General features: G+C 34.1%; 4 protein-coding genes and 1 non-coding gene across 8 annotated transcripts; 2 read left to right on the top strand and 3 right to left on the bottom strand.

The window, feature by feature from the left end:
- Window positions 1-447: 447 nt before the first annotated feature.
- On the bottom strand, window positions 448-3,239 carry LOC126693174 (secoisolariciresinol dehydrogenase-like). Of its 2 annotated transcripts, none has more exons than XM_050389065.1 (3): window positions 3,108-3,239; window positions 2,686-2,757; window positions 448-1,349 (listed from the first exon to the last, which is right to left on the bottom strand). In XM_050389065.1, exons 1-3 carry the CDS (start codon window positions 3,113-3,115, stop codon window positions 545-547), a joined length of 885 nt encoding a protein of 294 aa, XP_050245022.1. In that variant the 5' UTR covers window positions 3,116-3,239; the 3' UTR covers window positions 448-544. The 2 variants fall into 2 exon arrangements, with proteins under 2 accessions (XP_050245022.1, XP_050245021.1); XM_050389064.1 differs by having other exon boundaries at window positions 3,096-3,207.
- Window positions 3,240-4,940: 1,701 nt separating this feature from the next.
- LOC126693173 (uncharacterized) lies at window positions 4,941-10,688 on the bottom strand. 3 transcript variants are annotated; one of them, XM_050389061.1, is made up of 8 exons: window positions 10,388-10,688; window positions 9,802-10,167; window positions 7,047-9,589; window positions 6,532-6,801; window positions 6,285-6,365; window positions 5,969-6,080; window positions 5,819-5,885; window positions 4,941-5,311 (listed from the first exon to the last, which is right to left on the bottom strand). In XM_050389061.1, exons 1-8 carry the CDS (start codon window positions 10,461-10,463, stop codon window positions 5,275-5,277), a joined length of 3,552 nt encoding a protein of 1,183 aa, XP_050245018.1. In that variant the 5' UTR covers window positions 10,464-10,688; the 3' UTR covers window positions 4,941-5,274. The 3 variants fall into 3 exon arrangements, with proteins under 3 accessions (XP_050245018.1, XP_050245020.1, XP_050245019.1); XM_050389063.1 differs by having other exon boundaries at window positions 7,047-9,580; XM_050389062.1 differs by having other exon boundaries at window positions 9,802-10,164.
- A 147-nt stretch (window positions 10,689-10,835) lies between these two features.
- TRNAP-UGG (transfer RNA proline (anticodon UGG)) lies at window positions 10,836-10,907 on the bottom strand. Its single transcript has one exon. It is a non-coding gene; the product is annotated as a tRNA-Pro (tRNA).
- Window positions 10,908-12,245: 1,338 nt separating this feature from the next.
- Window positions 12,246-13,653, top strand: LOC126693171 (F-box protein At3g56470-like). Its single transcript, XM_050389060.1, has 2 exons — window positions 12,246-12,468; window positions 12,552-13,653. Coding segments are annotated over exons 1-2 (963 nt in total). The 5' UTR covers window positions 12,246-12,466; the 3' UTR covers window positions 13,513-13,653.
- Window positions 13,654-19,321: 5,668 nt separating this feature from the next.
- Window positions 19,322-21,601, top strand: LOC126693170 (F-box/kelch-repeat protein At1g57790-like). The gene is made up of 2 exons (XM_050389059.1): window positions 19,322-19,479; window positions 20,311-21,601. The coding sequence occupies exon 2, from the start codon at window positions 20,417-20,419 to the stop codon at window positions 21,326-21,328; it is 912 nt and encodes a 303-aa protein (XP_050245016.1). The 5' UTR covers window positions 19,322-19,479; window positions 20,311-20,416; the 3' UTR covers window positions 21,329-21,601.
- Window positions 21,602-22,139: the final 538 nt, after the last annotated feature.

Genomic DNA, 22,139 nt, shown 5'->3' with positions numbered 1-22,139 from the left:
TTATAGATAGGATAGGTTGAGACCAAATAATAAAAGAAAGATTTTTTGGCCATGTGTTTGTTAGAATTACCAGGTGCTCCAAATTGTGTCACTTTTTTTTTTTTTGGGAGTATTATTTGTTTTATGGAAGTTCAGATGTGTTCCATGAATTTCTTCTCATGATTGTGCAAGACAGGACTAATCCTATTGTTTGTTTAGCACAGTTAGTTTTGAATGAACATATATAGGTAGTACATGTATTTTATTGCTTAAGCCATATGTATTGCTTTCTGAAACTAAGCAGGTCACCGACTTGAACTCAACTCTCTATATGCATCACTCTAAACAATGTTACTTAAGGGGATGAGGTTGGTTTTTGCATACACCATGAAAGATTAGCTTTAATGCAGAGAGTCAACTTGAAACAATCCATGCTTGAATTCTCTCTAGAGGTAGAATGCTTGGACATGTAAACTAGAGTCAATTAAAAGGAATGGATGTGAATACATTCATTTGTGCTCCTTATACTTGCAAATTTCTGTTTCTAGTTTCTCTGTTCAAATTTTTACTGCACTTCATCTGGTGCAGGAAACCCCAAATGCTTAAAAGATGTAAAGCCTCCATCTAATACCAAATTATGCCCACTAACATACTTGGCATCATCAGAAACAAGATAGAGCGCAGCATTAGCTACATCATTGGGTTCACAACTAGTTCCCTCCAAAACACCAACATTAGTAACCATTTCCACAAGCCGTCGATCATCTACACCAGGAAAAACTTGACTCATTTCATCCATTACAAACTTAGTTGGAATGGCAAATGGTGATATACAATTCACCCGGATTCCATACTTGCATAGCTCTGCAGCAACAGACTTAACAATGCCTATAACAGCAGATTTGGACACAGAATATGTGTGCTGTGCTAACCCACCCATTAGTCCTGTAACACTAGCTGTGCAGAGAATTGATCCAGTTTGTCGTGGGATCATCACACGTGATGCATGTTTGATCCCAGCCATGACTCCCCGCACGTTGATGTCCATGATTTTATCAAAAACTGCCAAATCAAGGTCCACAATGCTTGGGGGAGTTTTGCAGGGCACCCCTGCATTGTTGTACATGATATCAAGTTGGTTGTACTTAGAGATGGTAAAATCAACAGCGTTGGATATGTCAGACTCTTTAGTGACATCGCAGGCAACAAAAGTAGCATTGGTTCCAAGCTCTTTTGCAGTGTGTTGGCCAAGTTGATGTTGGATATCAGCAATAACAACTTTAGCACCATTGTTGATAAATTTTGCTGCGGTTGCCTTTCCTATGCCACTTGCTCCTCCAGTTATCAATGCTACCTTGCCTTCTAGCTTGCTATGTTATAACATAAGAAAGGGTTTTAAGCATCAAACCAAAACGATCCCAACTTGGGTGGATTCATTAATCAAAGAAAGTTGGAAAATTTCATGGCCCAACATATACCATTTGATCACATTCACAAATTATGGATTTTTTTGAGAATGTTTGGTTAGCATAATGATGCAAGAACGTTGACCCATGTATTTTGGGAGAGTGCAATCAATGAGAATCTTGGCCAATCACATGAGATTAAGCTTACTTTCATGTGATTTAAGTGTGTACTTGTTTATCTCTTTGTTTAGCTAAGCCTAGAGATTATTAGTATGGTTGTAAGGCCTCTTGGCCCTTAGGCGTGTTTTCATAATTATTTTGTTAGAAAAACCAAATATCAAAAAAAAAAAAAAATTTTCACTTGTGAATTTAAAAGCTTCTTCATTAGTGGATTCTAGGTTTTATACTGGTTGTAGAGGTTAGATACAACCTGATCCCTCCAGGTCAAAATGTCTCATTTTTTTCTTTTAGACTAGCCATTGTTTATGCCTAATAAGCATCTTTGACTATAGGAATGGCCGAATGGCAGTGGATACACAACTGCCTGATTAAGGCTGGCTCTAAGCAACCCCTATTCACAGATGACAAATTTCTTACAGAAATACCATTACTTTATTCAACACAACAAACAATGAATACGGAAAAAGTGCAGGACAACAGGAAAAAACAAAAAGCTAGTTCCAGTAGGTACATAATGATGTGATATTAGTTAAAATAATCACTTGTATACACTATAAAACCTTCACTATCACACAAGGGGTGCTGAAACATACTTCCAGGTAGACCAAAAACTGGTGAGTACTACTAGCAACAGCATTTTGTAGAAAGTGTTTATATATATAAATATATATATATATATATATATGATAAATAAAGAAATATAAAACATATAATAATGTTTTATATTTTAAAGAAAGTGTTTTATAATTGTATCTTGGAAAGGTCTGTGCAGATACCCAGTAACGTGGCAACTCTAGGCACTAACAAACAAATATAAAACATTAAAAAAAAAAAGAAAAAAAAAAGAGGTAGACCTTTTATTGTATCATTTAACTAACATAGGTAGACCTTTTATTGTATCATTCTAAAAAAAAAAAACTAATATAGGTATTACTATACCACCATCCATGAAAATTCCTAGCATATAATAATATTTTACAGCTTATTATTGGATCAGCATGCACATCTAATGTGGTCATATCAAAAACAAAAAGAAAGAAAGAAAGAAAGAAATATCCAAGGTAAGAAAAGTAAATTTGAATATAAATATATGGTAAAAGAATAGGTAACTTTGACACACCTTCCAGTCTGGGTTGATAGTAACCTGTAGAAGCTTTGAGCAAGCAAAGCTCTTGAAATGGAGACATTTTTGCTGTTAAAACAAAAGGAACATATTATGAGCTATATTCACTTCAGCATATATGAAAAAAAGCAAACAAAACTAAATTTCATTAATTAAAGGGCTAATTTAAATGGGGTGCACCCATATTGATCAATTTTGAAATGGCCAGTAATTATGCCATTTCAGTAACCCATAATTGAGAAATGAGTCCTCCATTCACATAGAAAAGACATGGGTCAAAATGGGACTTGAAATCAAATCTGCCTTGTTTTTAATTGCCCAGGAAGAAGATGATGCCCCTTAAGCTCTTTAAACCCCAAAAAAAGATTCGGTTGAAGGAGAAAAAGTAAACACAAAGAGAAACCAACCTTAGGCCATACCTTAACATACTTTCTTGCAGAAAGATTGTATTTTGAGCTTTCAGCTTGGCTCACCAGACAAGTACAAGGTTTGAGAGAGAGAGAGAGAGAGAGAGAGAGAGAGAGAGCTTTAAAGTAGATAGCAACGTGCCACAGTCCCACCAAAATGTGATGGACAGCAAAACACCCTTCCAAGTTGCAACTTCTTGGATTGGACCATAAGACAAAGTATTAAAAACTAAAATTTTTGAGGGGTAATTTTGGCAGGAAATTACCAGGTCAACCAAAGCCAGTGTAATGTTGTTTGTGCAACAATAGTATCAATTATCAAAGCCAAGCACACTGATGAGCTTTGACCAACCAGCACACCTACTATCTAAGATTAAGGTTGATTAGGGACTAGTCAAGGCTTAATAGGTATAAAAGGTCGTACTTACCAAAAATGAAATCTATCTGAATGAGATGGAAAACATTCTCCTTCCAAATTTTGGAAAGGTTAATAAGGAATCTCCCGGACTCAGTAAAGAAGGAAATTTTAGGGCTGCTGATTGCTCATTTAAGCCCTGCTTTGTTTTTTAGTATGTTTTCTTGTTTTAAAATGTGAAATCTGATATGAGAAAGTGGTTGTATTCCTGTAATCTTGTGTTTTTGTAGTTTTATAGTCCTGCTGCTAGTTCTTTGTAACCTGATATACAATTCAGGTCTCTTTTGGTTTGAATAAAATGCTTGTTGATTCAATAAAGATATATGTTCTGCTACAGCAACTTGCCAAGTAACTGCTATGAAAGTAGCATCTCTTATACACTGGAATTTCTCTGCATACTGTGTATCCAAATTACATCATTAATTGTTTCTCAAAAAAAAATTGACATTACATCATTAATTTTTTACCTAGAATTATGGGTACTTAGCAAATTACATATGCACTCACTTAAGGCATCTCTTGCAAAAACTAAGATTGTTCATGAGTGGTGAAAGAGTGTGATTGATTGGAGTGCCATACTGCCATTTCTCACAAGGCAGTCTCCAAGTTGCCAACCTCAAATGTCTTTTTTACTGTATTTTGTAAGGAGTGTCGATAGGAACATGTACCATAAAGGGAGCAGAGGTCAACTCTAAGCAAGGCTTGGACTGAAACGAAAAAACTAATCTTCTGGTTTTGATAATAATAAATATTACTAGTCTTTAGGTTTTTTTTTTTTTTTTTTTTTTTTTTTTTAAGTTATTGGCTAAGCTATTAAAGTGTTAATCAGCAAAGGAAAAGGGGTATTGGCTAAGCTATTAAAGTGTTAATCAGCAAAGTAAAAGGGGTATTTATAATCAACATTAGCATTCCTCATAAATAAAAAAGGTCTCAATCGCATAATCAACATTAGCCATATCTCTTTTCTCCATTCAATTTTTCAGTTAAAAAACGACATGTAGTTGTTGTATTATCCAACAAGCTCTTACAGCTTACAAGTATGTATATGATAAGCTGTAGTGATGACTATTGTTTGTTTTGTGATTGGTCTGGTCTGGTCTGCTAGGGTTGAAACGTTTTTGTTATATGCTCCTTTAATTTCCATGGCTTCTTGGGAAGGTGTTGATCAAACTCGTCTTCTTCTTATTACTCCTGCTAATTAGTTACCACTGGATTCCATGGCTCTGCAAGTTTTCTGTTTACTTGTACCTAATAAAAGCTCAGATGCAGCATTTGCATAATAGAAATTTGCCTGGCTTTTTCCAGTTTTTTTTTTTTTTGCCTGCGGCAATGGAAAAAATAAAACTGATAAGTTCTTATTACTTTAATTTGATTTGTACATTAATAAGTAAATCCAATTCATTCCTTAAATGGAAATTGAATACAAGAGAAGTACGAGAACATTGTGGTTTCTCCATTTTTAATTCTGTATGTAACAAATATGCAAAAGTTTCTATGATTACCAAAAGAACTCCAGTGAACTTCTGATATATAATTTACAACAAAAATGACCAACCCCTCCCTTTCCATCAGAAAGCTGATTCTACTGCAAGGAATTCTGGCACCCACAAACGCAAAAACCAATAAGGGAAAACTACATACATTGCTTACAAAAAGACAAAAGTCATCATCTTTCCTTGATCTTGTGCTAGAAAGATTCAGATTATCAATGCGATTGCAAAAATGCAATGCTACTGTTATAGCAAGTGGCTTCTTGATCATGTACTATAGAGATTCCTCTTGATTTGTGAACAGCTTATGTCTGTCATAAACAAAATGAAACGGAGAGTTAGAAAAATAACAAATGGCTGAAAATATTCACTACATTTGCCTGATGTGAATAGCATAAATCCCATACATGCAATACATGTTTAATTATATCAAAGTCGCATGGTATATTCTTACTAGGGCAATTAAGGGCCCTGGTTAATACTTTATTTGGTCTCCAAAGTTATCTGTTGTCTACCATTAACTTAAGTGGAGTACTCATCTTCAACAGATCAAATTTCTGAAGTAATTTGGTGAGACCTTTAGCACTTTATGATACTACCAGCTAAGCGCCACTTGGACTTAAAAAAGTGCCTGGTTAATCATTTGTTCAGTGAAAAGCTTTTAAAAGCATGAAAAACATTTTCAAGGTGGATACTAGCTAATGATGAGTTGGTGTGAACCAGATTTCTAGAGCCTGTGAATGCTAGATTCAAACTCAAACCCCAGCTTGCATATGCACACTTCAATATTAGAATATAGTTGTCATACCAATACCAACCTTTCGTATTCCAATTTCTGAATAACTATTCCATTCAGTAAAAGCTCTGAACTGTAAACTGCTGCTCCTGCAAGAACAGGTGGTACAATATGTCATTTACAACAACTCTAGTATTTGTTTTATAGAAAAAGATGGATGATAGATGTATACCTTTCTGAAGGAAAGGCCTACAGATTGCATGATCTTCTTCACAAGAAAGAATCAAAAGATCATCTAGGATCTTTTCATCCTTTGCTGGAAATACTTGACTTCTCTCCACTGGCTGAGGAGCAATTTATCAGAAACTCAGTAAAACATCAAAGAGGTAAATAGAACACAGAATATCATTGCATCTGTGAGATGCAGGGAAAAAACAGAAAACAGATCATAATATAATTTAACTACATTAGGACAGGCACTACATTGCTACCAACAATGAACTAATAGATGCTAGCTTTGGATTTACACATATTGACATATTACATACCTGGCCATGAACTGCTTTGACCAAGCTTGTAATCATTTCTTTATCAGGTTTTATACTTGGGGTAATGACGACTCTGCGACCCTATAGGGAAGAAGTGACAATTGTAAGGTAATGATTATCAAAAAAAAAAAATTGTAAGGTAACAGACATCAGCATGTAAAAACATCTCAATTGACAAGACAAGAGATAACCAATTTGCAAGCAGGCCAAAGCTCTATCTGGTTAGAGCCAATTAACAAATGCCTACCTTTAGAAGTGGATGTTGGCTTGCACGAGTTAGTGAGACAGGCATGCTAAAGCCAATTTCCTTTTCCTTTTTGGTATCCCTCAGAATGTAATTTTTCTCATCAATGAAGCAGCTTGCTTGTCCACAGCTCTCTAGCCATAAATGTGTCACCACTGGTTTTCCAAGAGCAATGGCTTCCAACATATTCCTTGTACGTGCAAATTTGTCAGCTATGAAATGTGTGGCATCCCTGCAACATGACGCAATGGATATGCCCAGTCGTCCCAGGATCTGCCAGAAGAAAATAAATATAAGTTAAGACATGAATTATGGTAATTTCACATGCAGTGTACAAGTGCTATGGACATTGTTTTTGTTAGTTGCTTCAAGGGAACCAAAACCTCCAAATTTGATAAAATGAACTACTTCAAGAGAGTCCAGACCTCCAAGTTAGACTAGCTAACAATTTGGGATTTAGAAAATCATGAACAAGTAAATACAAAAAGCATTTTAATTGAAAAGCTTCCAAGATCTACCTTTTTCTGTTGCTTGATGATATTGTTGTCCAAATGCTGGCTAAACAAGACTCGAACAAATGCCATATCTCTTCGTCTTCTTGAGTCTTTCCATGTAATCTCAGGTGTTGACTCAGGGACACCCAGTCTTAAAAGCTCTTTCAAAAAGGATGATTTTGGTAGGTTTTTGTTGCATGGTTTTTTGTGATAATCATAATATATACAATTGGATGTTGCCACATTTATGCCCTTGGCGGAGCTAAATGTAATAGTTTTTTCTGAACCAGATGGCTCAGTAGTCTTGTTTGATAACACCTCCAACTTATGGTTCTTTCCTGCACCACCAGTTGATGTAGAATCTTTCCCATTTAGACTTCTAGATTGCATAGATGCCCTGGCTCTGCACAAACCTCTAGGAAATACTCTTGTATTGATGGCATCTGATTCACAGTTTGGAATAGCACCCACAGAACCTGGTTCATCAGTTTCTGTAGAATGCCGGTGTGGGCAAGCATATACTGGTGAATTTGCTTTCCCCTTCACTTTTTCAATGCCCTCTGACCTTTTTTGACTTTCAATACAATGAAGATTTCTGTCATTTCCATCTAATGTTGTGAGTGGGGCATGCATGTTATTAGGTCCACTTGAATGTCTTCGCACACTACGACATGTTCTTTTCCCTCTTGGATATCTCCATGGATTTGATCTTAAGGAATTGGTTATGGCAGTGACCTCTTGAATCGACTGATCATCTTGATTCAATTTGCTGTTTCTAGCTTCGCAAGATGAACTGAAGTCCAGTTTGGAATATTCTCCATCAGCACTCAAAACTTCAACTGGATCAACTACTACACGGCTCCTCTTTCTTCTGTATTGAATTATAACACCATCATTTATCCTTTCTCCTAGATTCTTAGTCCTTATCAACTTACCCTCTGACATCCTTTGGCTGTTTCGGTGGGCAACAGGACATAGATTCATACACCTCCCGGACTGTCCCTTGGCAAGTGAGATATTTTCAACTGACACAGAAGAACACACATCAATCTCAAACTCTTTAAGTTTGGTACCTTCCGAAGATGCCTTTGCCTTTCTTTGAACAAATTGATCTTTGTGATTCAATTTGCTGTTTCTAGCTTCCCTAGATGAATTGAAGTCCAGTTTGGAATTTCCTTCATTGGCTCTCAAAACTTCAACTGGATCAGCAACTACACGGCTCTTCTTTCTTCTGTATTGAATTATAACATCTCCTGGATTATCTAATTGATTCTTAGTCTTTATCACATTACCCCCTGACGTCCACTGCCTGTTCTCGTGGGCAATCAGAGAAAAATTCATACACTTTCCTTGGGACTGTACTTTGCCAAGTGACATATTTTCAACTGACAGAGGTGAACGCACATCAATCTTAAACTCTTTAAGTTTGTTCCTTTCTGAAAATCCCTCTGCCTTTCTTTGCTTATTAGGCTTAACAGATCTTCTGCCTAAACTTTCAATTGCATCACCAGAATTTCCACTGTTTAACTGTCTCTGATCAGAGGACTTGCCTCTTCTCACTTTTGTTGTTATTGCCAACTCAAGATCTAACTCCTGATTTACAGACTGCTTCTGAAATGAACCTGAACTTCCTCTACTAAATCTTCTAGCAGAACGCTTTCTTCGCTTTGTTTTTCTTGCTATGTCTCCTAAATCAAAACAAGCAGTCTCTTGGAAGGATGAATGTCCAAAATGAGCTTCATTCTCATTTACACCTCTTGTAGGATGATCAAGGGTGTTTTCTGGACTTTGATAAGCATTACCATAACTGTCGCCTGCAGGGAGCCCATATGCTAGAGCTTCCATAGCTTCAGCAGCCACTTGAGTGTTAAAACCAATATCAAACATGTCAGATGTTTCTCTTTCCATATCGCTAGCTTCCAACTGTTGTCCTGTTAAGCTAGCATCTAACCAATCCTGTAATTCCTCAACAGGGTTATTTTCAATTACTTGTAATGTCCTGTTAATCTCTTTTGAGCTGAATAAGGCAGATCTTGAATCAGCACAAGTTGAATGCATCGTTTCCTTACTGAGATTTAGGAATTCATTGTTCTCTTTGCCCTCATGAACTAAGCTGCTACCTCGTTTAATGTGAAGATTCCTGGTGTCCTGATGACTTGTCACTGATTTATGCCAGCAACCTCCAAAATCAATAGATGCCTCCATCCTTTTGCTAGCAATTTCACCACCTCCATGCTGATCACTATCAGTCCATTCAAGGGCTCCTGTTTTTACAATTGCGGTTCCAAGTTTAATTCTCTTTGCCAAACTTTGAGTTCCTTTTGCACTGAATACAGGAAGTGATTTCTCCCTAAAAGTCTTTCCATGGCCAACACTTGGAGACATGCCAACATTGTTAGATGACAAGAAGTGATCCACAAACCCAAGTGCATTGGCTTCAGCTGACTCCCCAGGTTCCTGAGAATTGATGTAATTCAATCTAGCAAGGTTGTAATCACTTGGAGGTGGATGAGCTAGATCTTTTCCCCTACCAGTGCTCTCAAAATTTATAGAAGATCCTTTATTCCCTTCAAACAATCCACAGAATAGTTTTCACAAAATTGCCCTCTTTTTTTTCTAACAGAAGGATTAAAGAAATGCATATACATGTAAATGTAAGTTCATTTATAAGATATAACACAACATGAAGACTCAACAATAGTCATAAATAACACGAAGAAAATAAAATTCAAAACCCACTAGCAAAATACTATTTCAGATAAAACTAGTGGACACTAACCTGCTCCAAATTGTTCCTGGTTGGAGACATTTGGTGCCAATGCGATGTCCACTCGCTTACAAGGTGAACTGAGCTGCCCCTTCCACAAGTCCATCACATTCCCTTTCAATCTTCTATTGGCTTTACCATCCAATACGCCATTAACAACATTAACCACTTTACTTCCATGCACTCCCTCATCCTCACTGTCAAGCACCACCTCTTCCTCATACTCACATACTGCACCCCCAATCCCATCACCCACAACCTCATCATCAAAAACAAGTTTCTCCAACTGGGTTTCGGCTAATGGACTATCAAGCACAACAGTATCTTCATAAGCCACAGCATACCCAACTTCTGTCACATCATTAGCTTCATTTCCTACTTTTGTACCCAAAAGAAACATCTCATTACACAAACTAACACTACCATATATTTGTCTACTTTACCACACAAAAATCACGTTATTATTAAAAAAAATAAAAAAAAAAAAATTATTCTACTGTTTAAGACATGGTTATTTTACAATTTCCCATTTTCAATCATTTGATCAAAAGCAAAAAGCTGAGAAATCAATAGAGAAAGAGGGAAAAAAAAAGTTTACCAGATGGTGGTGATGATAGGGGCTGAGGCTGAGAGTCAAGAATCTGAGTATTGCTAGAGTCGCTAACATCAGCCATTGGGAAAATTTATGAACTATATATACATTATTTTGCTGCTAAATTTCCTTACCCATCATAGAAGAACAAAAAAGAGTGTGTTTTTGCATCTGGATCGCTCTTGAATCTTGATTAGCCCAAAAGTAAAAGAAAACCACAACAAAACATGATGAGAAATAGTGGAAATTAAACAGGGGTTTAGGAAATTTTTAGGGGTTTGGAGGGGAACTGAAAAAAGACAGTGGGAAAAGATTTGGGAGGGAAATTGTTTTTGTGATATTATTTTATATTTTATTCATAAAAAAGTAACAACAAAACGACATCGTTATGAGCTAAAAAAAAAAAAAAAAAAGTAAAAAACTTGTGGAAACAAAACAAAAAAAGAGACTTCTAGGGGCATTCCGAGAATCGAACTCGGGACCTCTCGCACCCAAAGCGAGAATCATACCACTAGACCAAATGCCCTCTTTTGTTGGTACTTCATTTCTTATTATTATTTATACATTAATGATGCAATGAGGTGGTCATTTCAGGTTCATTAAAATCCGCAACCAGTGGGTTTTTTTTTTTTTTTTTTTAAAGATGCAAAATGGTCACAATCTGTTTTATATATACTCGTGTAATGTATTTTAATTTGATTGGTGTTAATAAAAGTGAGGTTATGGGATGTGATATGGTCTCTTAATAAAATCTATTTCAAAGCTAAGATGTTTTCAATCATAAAAATAATAACTGATCAGTACGTTATTAGATGTGTTAAAGATTGTGAAAACTACCTAGTATTGATCTTTGGAAAATCTGACAGCTGTTAGTGAACTAGTGAAACTAAAATTCTTGTGTGTGTGTGTGCGCGTATATTGGTTTGGACTTTCCCAACGCATAAAACAATACTATGTGGTTTAGTATTTTTGCACTTATCACAAATTAACATTGTGATGGCTGATCCTGACTCTGTAAATCTAGATCTCTGTTCTCTTAAGGAGGGGGTTTCTTCACCCCAATCTCCAAGGTAATATAATGCATGTGTTCTTGTTGATTTGTCTTTGTTTCTCTCGATTGTAACAGGTTTACCATAACATGTCATGCATAGATGATCCATGACTATGATCAACAAGTGTACATTTTAAAGTTGTATTTTCACACCCATCTCAAAAATCATGAATACACATACAATAAGTGTCATCAACATTTCTGGGTTCTTTTCTAAACAAAAAAGAGTGGCAATTTACCAATCAAGAAAAAAAAGAGTGGCAATTCTGATTGTAATTTTAGTAATATGTTGCTTTGATGCTTGAGTATCCTTCATTCCCCCTTCTTAAAATTGTGTTCATGACAATATCTGGTATGTTAATGTTTTGTGTAGCTTCAAACAGGATTTTTTTTTTTTTTGGGTTAATTAATTGATTAGAAAGAGAAGAGAGAGAGTGTGTATATATATATATATATATATATATATATATCTTGTAAACAATGCTTAGGCTTTGGTTAAATCCTGTTTTGGACACGTTCTCTACTAAACAATATTAGCAATCATAATTAATATAAGGGAATACACGATGATCAGTTTGGTTGTCGTTAGAATTTTTGAGAAACACACACAGATATAAAAGGGAAGAGAGATGAGAGATAAGGGAATACACTCACACGCCAACACCAAAACTGCATGCGGCAGTTAGTGTCGTGGAGCAAGTGATAAACCCCTTCTCAATATCACACCTTACCGATGTGGGATGACTCGACAACACTAAGTATCTTTTTTATTTGAGAAACACACACACATTTTCTATAAGACCATAACATATAATGAATAATTCATCATGTTGAATGGGCTTTGTTTTTCTGATTTCATTAAATGCCCTTATTCTTTTTTCTTTGTTCTTTCTTTAATGATGGTGATGATGATGATGATGATGATGATGACCACAATGATATGAGTAGCTCCACCACTAGTGTCCTTTTAAGCATTAGGAAGCTTTACTACTTCTAGGACACTCCACTACATTGATCAGGGTATGCCTGTATGAATGTAAAATTCTTCATGTTTTATCAGTTCCTTTCTTGCTAGTTCTCCAGTAATCTTTTTCTATGTTCTTATAACATGTTTAGCAGGCATAGAATGTCCATAGAAACGGGTCTTATCAGGACTACATATGGCCAAATGGCAGAGAGAAAATGGTCTGACCTTCCTTCTGACCTGTTATCACCAATTGCAGATAGGTTAGGCCTAATTGAGCTTCTCAATTTCCGTGGTGTCTGCAAGGATTGGAAATCTGCTTCTGCCACAGCTTCGGCTGAGATTGAATCCTTACCAGATCATGAACCTTGGTTTCTGGTGTATGGTTCGAATTCAGAATGCACCTTGTTGAGCAACTCGAGTAAAAAGTACACCATTAATATCCCAGAATTGAATGGAGCAACTTGCCTTGCATCAAACAAAGGATGGCTTCTTATGTTCCAAGAAGGATCCATGTTCTTCTTTTGTCCCTTCTCTCATGCTAAAATAGACCTTCCAAGGTTCCCTCACTCGCAAGTCACTGACCACGTTGCTGCGTTTTCATCACCTCCTACTTCTCAAGATTGTCTTGTTGCTGTTATTAATCGTAGTAGTGAAACCACATTGGAGTTGAATATGCTTTGTCATGGGGCTAAGGTTTGGACTAATCACAAAGGGTATCTTCCGCGAGATGCCATAAAGACAATCAAAGGTGCTACTTATCATGATGAAGAGTTTTACTTCTTTGACAATTCAGAGAATCTAGTTACCTTTTCAATTGACAAAAGCTGGAATTTCTTTGTTATAATTCCTCGTCCTAAAGATAAATTTCCGGGTATCAATGATCTACCAATTGGTCGTAGGATGAGACATTTTATACATATGAACATGAAAAATGAATTGGGGTTGCCAGAGAATGTTTCCATTTCTACTTGTGGAACACTAGTTCATGATCGTATTGACAAGATCGTACTTAATGAGAGGATTGAAGCTGCTGAAGATTCCATAAGCTACCAACTTAAAGGGGTGTGGATCCAACCAAGATTTTTCCAAGTCTCTCCAAATCAGAGCTGGTGACCATGAGGACTTATCCCTTTTCAGATTATCTCTCTCTTGCTCTTTTTCAAGTTTTTGTTTAGGCACATTCTTCTGTGTTTTATGGAAGCACTTGACTTTATAGCTACTTGCATAATTATTAAGATCTTTTATGTTGGTGAACTTAGTAAGAAAATTCCAATTCCAAGTAGTAATCTATTAAATTTTTTTTTTTCCCCTTTTAAGAAAATATTATAATCTTCTATTGCTAGGCCAAGGGCTACTGACTTGACCTAAAAGCTACTGACTTGACATAAAAGTCAAAAATGTAAAAGCATAAATTCAGAACTTGTTGCAACTAAAATCAAGAATGCTTGCAGTGTTGGTATCATACTATCATATATAGAAATTGTTCAACTAGCAAAAGAAATGGATTAGCCTATGTATTATTATTATTATTACTAGTCACATATCTATGTGATGTGTGAGAATAAATAATTATTTTGTATTGTAATATAATGTATAATTTTTTCTCTAATTTGTTTTTGAAGATAATTTGTTCTCCCTAAAAATTAAACAATTTCTATTTGGTCCAATTAGGTCTATTTTGGTCCAATTCGGTCCACTCAATCAATTTCGGTCCACCCTTCAGTCCATTTTAGACTAATTTGGCCTAAAATTGATTCCTTTTGTAAGTTTTCTTTTCATGTTTAGCTCAAAAATTATTATTATTTTTTTTTTCATTTTTTGGCTGAAAAGTATGAAATTTTATTATATTTGGCCTAAAATCTTTAGTTTTGAGTTTAAAAAATACAAAGAAAAATACTAAAATAGACATTAGAAATTTGAAATACTAGTGTATAACCCGTGCATAAGCACAGTACAATTAAAAAAATTACAATTACACACATATATGGATTCAAATTATACTCTCTCTCTTTTATTTTTATTTTTTTAATTTCTTTTGGATATACATGAGTTTACTCTTTTTTTTTTCTTTTTCTTTTTATTGATTTTTGATGATTTATTTATATTAGACCATTCGTCTTTTGCACCTCACTAACTCACCTAGAAAAAAAAAAAAAAAAAAAAAAAAAACCTTAAATGGGATACATGGTGCAAAATTAGAAATCCAATTTAAAACCTAATTAGATTTTATCTCAGTTTTACCTATTAATATATATATATATAGGGTTTGGTTCAAGTTACACCTGGTATAACTCTAAGTAATGTTACACTACTCAATAACTTGTTATAGAATTCATATTTTGAAAATTTTACTGTTGAATTACATGTTTTATATGTTTTTAACATTCTTGCCAATTTTCATGTCACTTGAATATTATTTACTATTCAATCTATAAACTCATCTTTTATGCATTATTTTAAACTACAAAAAAATTGAATTTAAACAATTGGTTGATAACATGACTATTAATCTTTGATCACTATGAAAATTTGCAAGCATGAAAAATATACAAAGATAATGTAATCTAACAGTAGATTTGTCAAAATTCGCATTCAATTAAAAAATATTGATTGGTGTAACATTACTTAAAGTTACACCAAGTGTAATTTGAACCCAACCCATATATATATATATAGATGAGCCCTAAAAATGAAATAAAAATGATAAATATTCAAAAGTCTTATTTGGTCCACATTGTTTCTATTTGGTCCATTCTACCCTCTTCGGTCCAATTCGGCCCATTTGGTCTTATTCAGCCTACTTCAGTCTAATTCGGTCTATTTAGTCCACATTGGCTCTAATCAGTCCACATTAGCTCTAATTGGTCCACATTGGTCCTATTCTGTCCTCTTCAGTCTAATTCGGTTCATCTAGTCCACATTGGCCCAATTCCATCCACATTGGTGTTATTTTGTCCACTTTAGTCTATTCGGTCCACTTTAGTCCTATTCAGTCGATTATATCTACTTTGGTTCTATTTGATCCATTCTATCCACTTTGATTTACTTCAGTCCTATTCAGGCCATTCACTCCACTTTAGTCCTATTTGGTCCATTTTGGTTCTATTCGATCCATTCTGTTCTATTCAGTCTGAATTGTTTCTATTTGGTCTACTTCGGTCATATTTGGCTCCATTCAGTCCATTCTATCCACTTTGGTCCTATTTGGTCCATTCGTTCTTATTCGGTCCTATTATCTCCATTTGGTCCAATTTGTTTCATTCATATCACTTCAGTTCATTTTGGTATCTATTTTTGTGCACTTACATAATGGGAAAAGACATGTTTGGGTTGAAAGCACCTAATTTAAATAAAAATTTATTATTAAAAAAAATCTCAAACTTGTAATAAATAAAATCTTAAATATAGTATTTATTATTATTATTATGCTTTTGTTGAGCCATATTGATGTAGCATTTTAGTCCACTTCGGTATGGTTAAATTTAAGTGAAAGTCAAATTTAATTGAAAATCTTTCTAAGTATAAAATCTATGAATATATAAATATAATCTTTAAGGAAGTTATTTGTTTGGTTTACTGTCGTTACTTAAAGAAAACCACAACAAAACATGTTATATTTTAAAATTTTTGAAAAAAAGAAAAGAAAAAGATAGTGATGAGAAATAAAAGAGGGTTTTAGGAGATTTTTATCATCATCATTATTATATTAAGGCTTTGCAGTTTGGTGGGGAAGTGAAAAACACAGTGGAAAGATTTGGCTAAATATTTTGTAGGAAAATTATGATATTTTTTCTATAAAAATTATTTTAATCATGATAGTAAAAAAAAAAAAAAAGGGCATTTGGTCTAGTGGAATGATTGCCCACAACTCTCTCTTTTTTTTTTTTGGAAATTACAACTTACTTACTTATGGTTTGGCCGAAATTTAAGTTGTCTATCTGTGGTTTGAAATTAGACACTTTACTCATTTGAGATTAGCTCAATTAGAGTTTCGTAACCCATCTATGTTAAAAATTGGGTTAAATATGTAATTCTGTTCCACTTTTATGTCTCTCTCCTTGAAAAACACACAAAAATACATAAAAATACAAGATGATAAAAAAGAATCTAGAGGAACATTTGCTTCATGGGATTTCAAACCACATGTAGGCAACTTAAATTTTGATTAAACTTCAGGTAGGTAAAGTGTCGAATTTCAAACCACAGTTATGCAATTTAAATTTTCACCAAACCATAAGTAAGTAAATTGTATTTTTTTTTTTTTTTTTGAAACAAAATGACATCGTTATACACTACTCTAAAAACCTTACTAGACAACATATATAGGGTTTTTATATTTTTCCGAACAAGAAAAGTAGTACAGAAAACTTAATGATTTCTTTTGAACACCATATATATACACCATATAATTTTTGTTTTGAAAATATAAATTATAAGTGGATAAAGTAATTTGAAAATTAATAGGAAAGTGATCATATTTTTTAGGCAATGTTTTGGTGGGAGTTAGAGTTGCATTTTTACCAGATTGTTCTGTAGTTTTATCTCTACTTAAACATATGGGTATAAGGGCATTTTTGAACTAAAAAAATGAGGAATCCAAACAAGGGAAGCCCCTTAAATAATAGTATAGATAACAAACAACAATACTGGATTTGGCTCTACAAATATAGAAAACCAAACCTCATCGTTGATGGTTTCTTTGGGTGTAATGGGAGTGTGGTCATATTTTTTAGATAGTGTTTTACGTGAAAATTAAAGAAGCACGTTTACCAAATTTTGCCTCTACTTATACCTAAGCTGTAGGGGTATTTTGGAACAAAAGAAAAATCTGGTTCAAATAGGAGAAATCTCTTAAATAGTAGTATAGAAAATAAAAACTGAATAAGCAAAAGAAGTTAAAGAGAAGTTTAAAATTTTAAATTTGATAGTAAAGTAGTTCCGTAGGAGTAAAACATGGGAGAGTAGAATTCAAGCAATTTGTTAGGAGTAAAATGTGGGAGTGGAATTCAAACATGTTAAGGTTTTTTTTTTTTTTTTTTTTTTTTTTTTTTTTAATGGGGTGGCCGGGGTAGTATTTTTTTACAAAATGTAGGAATTTTTTTTTTTTTTCCAAATAGAAATGTGGTAGATAATTTTTTGATACAAAGTTGCTTTTTTTCATTAGGTTTTTTGTTTTTAATTTTTATCAATTTAAGATTTTAAACCATTTCTTATGATTTAAAGATAAAGATAAGTTTATTAAATTAAGGGTATTTCATTAGTTATGTTTTTTTTTTTTTTTTTGGACTGAACATGAGGTTTTTTCTTTTTTTTTTTAAGAATAAAATATTAGAAACGTGTGTTAGAATAAGTGGGTTAGTGGGAGTATTCCTATTTTGTAGGTAATGTTTTTTTAAAATTTATCTAAAATTTAGGACCTTTTAAATTGATAATTTTACATGTCTATCCCAACTATTTAAGCTTTACAAACCAGATAAATCTGAGGATATTTTGGGCATCAAAATTGAGGAACCCAAGTGACATGTGAAGTTATCTGAGCTATGTGTGTGAGCGCGTGCTCAGAAGCTAGTATCTATTTTTGTTTTTTGTTTTTGATAGGGAAAAAAACAATTGCAACTTGGGGTTGTTTAACTTGTTTTTCTTTTTCTTTTTTAAATAAAAAACAATAAATATATAGTTACTTTAAAGAAGTAGATTAGTGGAAGAGTGATTCTATTTTATAGGAAATGTTTAGGTGGGAATAGAGATATATTTTTATTTCGTTATCTTCAAGTTTTGTCACTGCTTTAGATATATGTTTTAGGATAGATTATCAAAAAAAAAAAAAATGTTTTAGGATATTTTTTAAACACAAAAAAAGACGTAGATTGACAGGGAAAATTATCCCAATTTCTTTCTCTTATACTGATTTTCGCTTCTCTCCTTATTTCTTCGTCTGTGCCATAAAAGATTAGTCTGAAATTGGATGATAGTTATCAGACTCATTACATGGATAAATGATAATAGAGAATTTATCGCCTTCTGCTTATCAAAAAAGAAAAAGAAGAAGAACAAACGCCAATAATTTTTGAGCATGGAGCAACGCTTGTGTCAAAATCTAACCAACCAATTAGATCTAATGAGTGTATCTTGAAATAAAAATGACATAATTCATAAAGGGTGTAAAATGACATAACTGACAAAAGGAACCAACCGAAGAAGTCTGGCATCAAATACTTCCAGTCTTTTGTTTCACTTTCACCCATATGAAGTCTAGCATCAAAACTCCAAATGAAAAACTAAGGTAATCACCATAAATTCATTTAATTTAACAATAAAACCCCAAAAACTAATCATCCACCAAATACAATAATTCCCAATTATTTGAGCCAAAATTCCAAACTAAGAATAGCCCAAGAAGAAACATAATAAGATGAAGATATCAAATTTAAGTCCTCTTGCGTCTTTACTGTGTACTCTGCTACAGTGGAGAAGCCAGCTTGATCAGTCATTTTGCACAACAGAAACTCTTTACCCGCTACAGAGAGAGGTGGTGATGGGATCAAGGATTTGCGTAAGGTTTAGTACATGAAGTGGTGAACTGAACTGCTGCTATTCAGGTTGAAAATAAATAAAAAATTTGATAACAAAGAAAAAGGAGAGAGGACAGATAACTCATAACTGGATAATAAGAAGTGGGGGAGTTTGAATTTCCAGGATAGTTTTTAATTCAAAAATTTTGGTAGTTGTGGTTTGGGAGGAAAACATGGAATTCGCAGATGTGTGTTACTGGGATGAAAGTGAAACAGAGGAATCAGTACGTGTATTAGTGGGAGGTTTAAAACTTTGGGTTTTGTTTTTACGTATTTCTCCTTGTTAGCTGAAAAATTGTATAAGAGAGCAGAATGGGGATATTTTGGGCATCTAAAAGTATCCAAACAGTGGAGCCCTTAAATACTATAGGTAACAAACAACAATTCTGGATTTTGCTCTACAAATACAGAAAAACAAACCTCATCGTTGATGGTTTCTTTGGGTGTTCTTTTTCAGAGTCTATCTTGTACTTTCTAAGATGGGACTCTGTTTTGCAAAAGCATAAAGGTGAGACAAGAATCAAGATCATTAGATCAACTTCTTTTCTTTTTCTTTTTCTTTTTTTTTTTTTTTTGGGTAAGAATTTTCTTGTTAAAGTTCATGTAACATAGGACTTTCTCATTAAAAGTAAAAAAGTTAATCGCTTTGTTGTTATAACTTTCATTCTCTTCTTCACAGTGAAAATTGAAAAGATGGGATTTTTATTCATGGGGTATAGCAACAATGATCAATAAGTTTTTCATCGTGTAAAATGACATGTGAAGTTATCTGAGATTGTACCACAATATGTAAACAAATTGATTCCTACCCGTATTATTATTGTTTATGATTGTTGTGACCCAAATGCTGTTAATCATGCAATATATATAGTTTGTACATCACATCACACAAGGATTATTACGTTTTTGTAGAAGCACCATTCACAAGCATATAGACCTGTTCTATTCTGTAACATAATCTTATTTCAAAGATTTGATTTTTATAATTTTTTATAGCTTGTCTCTAGTGTTATGATATTATGATGTTGCTGAACTAGCAAAACAAACATCGATATGTGTTGTTTTGTGTTGTGTAATATAACATTCAAAAAAAGCCTGCATCACTATTGCGGTCGGATATCAACTTGAGGTATTGAGTGCATTGGCTTTAATTAGAAGTATCAGCACAAAGACACCTACTTTCATTCATAACTACTCAAAAATTATGCAAGGGAAAAACTCTCTTTGAACAAACTACTAATAATTAAATATTGTGCTCACATGTTTGTTTTCATTTGAATATTTTCATCTGCAATGCCTTATTATTTTTCTCACTTATAATGTTATGTTATATGCTCAGAGAACCTAGTTGCGCTAGCAATGGCAAAGTAACAGCAAGACAACTTGGTATTCTCGGAGTCGAAGAAAGTAGTGTGACCTCTTCAAAAAAAAGAAAAGAAAGTGGTATGACAGGACTTTGGTCTGGTCTTCCTGCAGAGCTTCTATCATTAATTGTGGATCGATTAGGCCTAATTGAGCTTCTGAGTTTTCATGGTGTATGTAAGGCTTGGAGAGCTGCTGCATCCACAGCTTTATCTAAGATTGAAGCCTCAGCCAATCGTAAACCCTGGTTTCTAATCTATGGTGAAAATTCACAATGCCATTTGTATGATGAATCTGGAAGAAGGTACACTACTAGCATCCCAGAATTGGATGGAGCAACTTGCATTGCATCACACCAAGGATGGATTCTTGTATTTCAAGGAGGCCCAATGTTCTTCTACTGCCCATTCTCTCATGCAAAAATAGATATTCCTACGTTTCCCCTTTCGGTACTCTCTAACCATGCTGCAGCATTTTCATCTCCTCCCACCACTCTTGAATGCATTGTTGCTGTCATGCATCGTGACATTATGTCTGGATTCTCGCTGTATGTTCTTCAACGTGGAGCTAATGCATGGGCTAAGTGTGAACTCATTCAATTTTATAATGTAAGGGAATTAGGTAGTGCTATATATGGGAATCAAAATTTCTATTTTTTTGACAAAATAAACAAATTAATTACCTTCTCTGTCAAGGACAAAACCTGTGTACAGCACACTCTACTTAAGAATGAGAATTCAAACACCATAAAGCATCTCCCATATGTCCGTAGTAAGAGTCATTTTGTGAGAAGAAACATGAAGAAGAAATTGGGGCTGGGTGAAGATGTTTCAATTTCTATCTGTGGAACAGTGGTACAGAATGATAGCACTGACATTATTATATGTAATGAGGAAGTTGAGTCTGCTGAAGAATTTGAAAGCTGTTACCTCAAAGGGGTATGGATCCAACCAAGATTTTTTCACCTCTCTCCAAATCAGAGCTGGTCATTTTGAGGGCTAATTTCTTCCTGCTATTTTTTTTAGCAAAATTTTACTCGTACTTTCTCTTGTATTATAGAAACACTGAGATTTCACCTCTCTCAAGATCAGAGTTGGTCACTTTGAGGGCTTGATTTTTTATAGCTCTTATTTTTTAGCAAAGTTTTACTCGTTATACTTTCTATTGTATTATTTGGAACACTGAGATCAGTGACTCTGTTCTCACGCAAAGAGTTGACTTCGAATTGGTTTCTTTGGGAAAAAAGAGCACTAAATTGTTGTCTACTAATCAATGTAGTGTAGTGTAGTATAGCGTAATCATTATGCCAGGATTTGGGGGTTTGTAATTGCTTTTTTAAGGACACCCTGCAATATATATGCCCCAAGAGTATTAAGCATATATTGATTTGTGTAACATTGTTGTTCAGGGCATTAGTGCCCCAACCCAGTTATATTGTAAATTTCTTTTTCCTTTGCCTTTATTTCTTGAAAAAAAAACATTAAAGCAAGAAAAATATAATGCAAGCGTAGCATTGAAGATGCATTTTGGTCCACAACTCACACCTTCAAAATGACATACCCCATATATACATGTATATGAGTATAGAAGCATCAATCAAGTTGCTAGTATTACGTCCGAGCAAATAACGAGTATTGAGTGTAAAGGAGGCAAGTGATCTCTTTCCAATATTTCGTATATTTTAAATGTGGCAGATGGTAAAATACCAGTGCCAATCAATCCAAGGAGTGAAAACTAATAGGAAATAAAGCTGTAAAATTGGCATGAGGATAACAAGCCACGGGATGAGCAAGGACCTTATTGGAG

Source organism: Quercus robur, chromosome 7 (genome assembly GCF_932294415.1).
Source record: "Quercus robur chromosome 7, dhQueRobu3.1, whole genome shotgun sequence".
Lineage (NCBI taxonomy): Eukaryota > Viridiplantae > Streptophyta > Magnoliopsida > Fagales > Fagaceae > Quercus > Quercus robur.
Note: the sequence above shows the minus strand (reverse complement) of the source record. Positions and strands in the feature narration are given on the sequence as shown.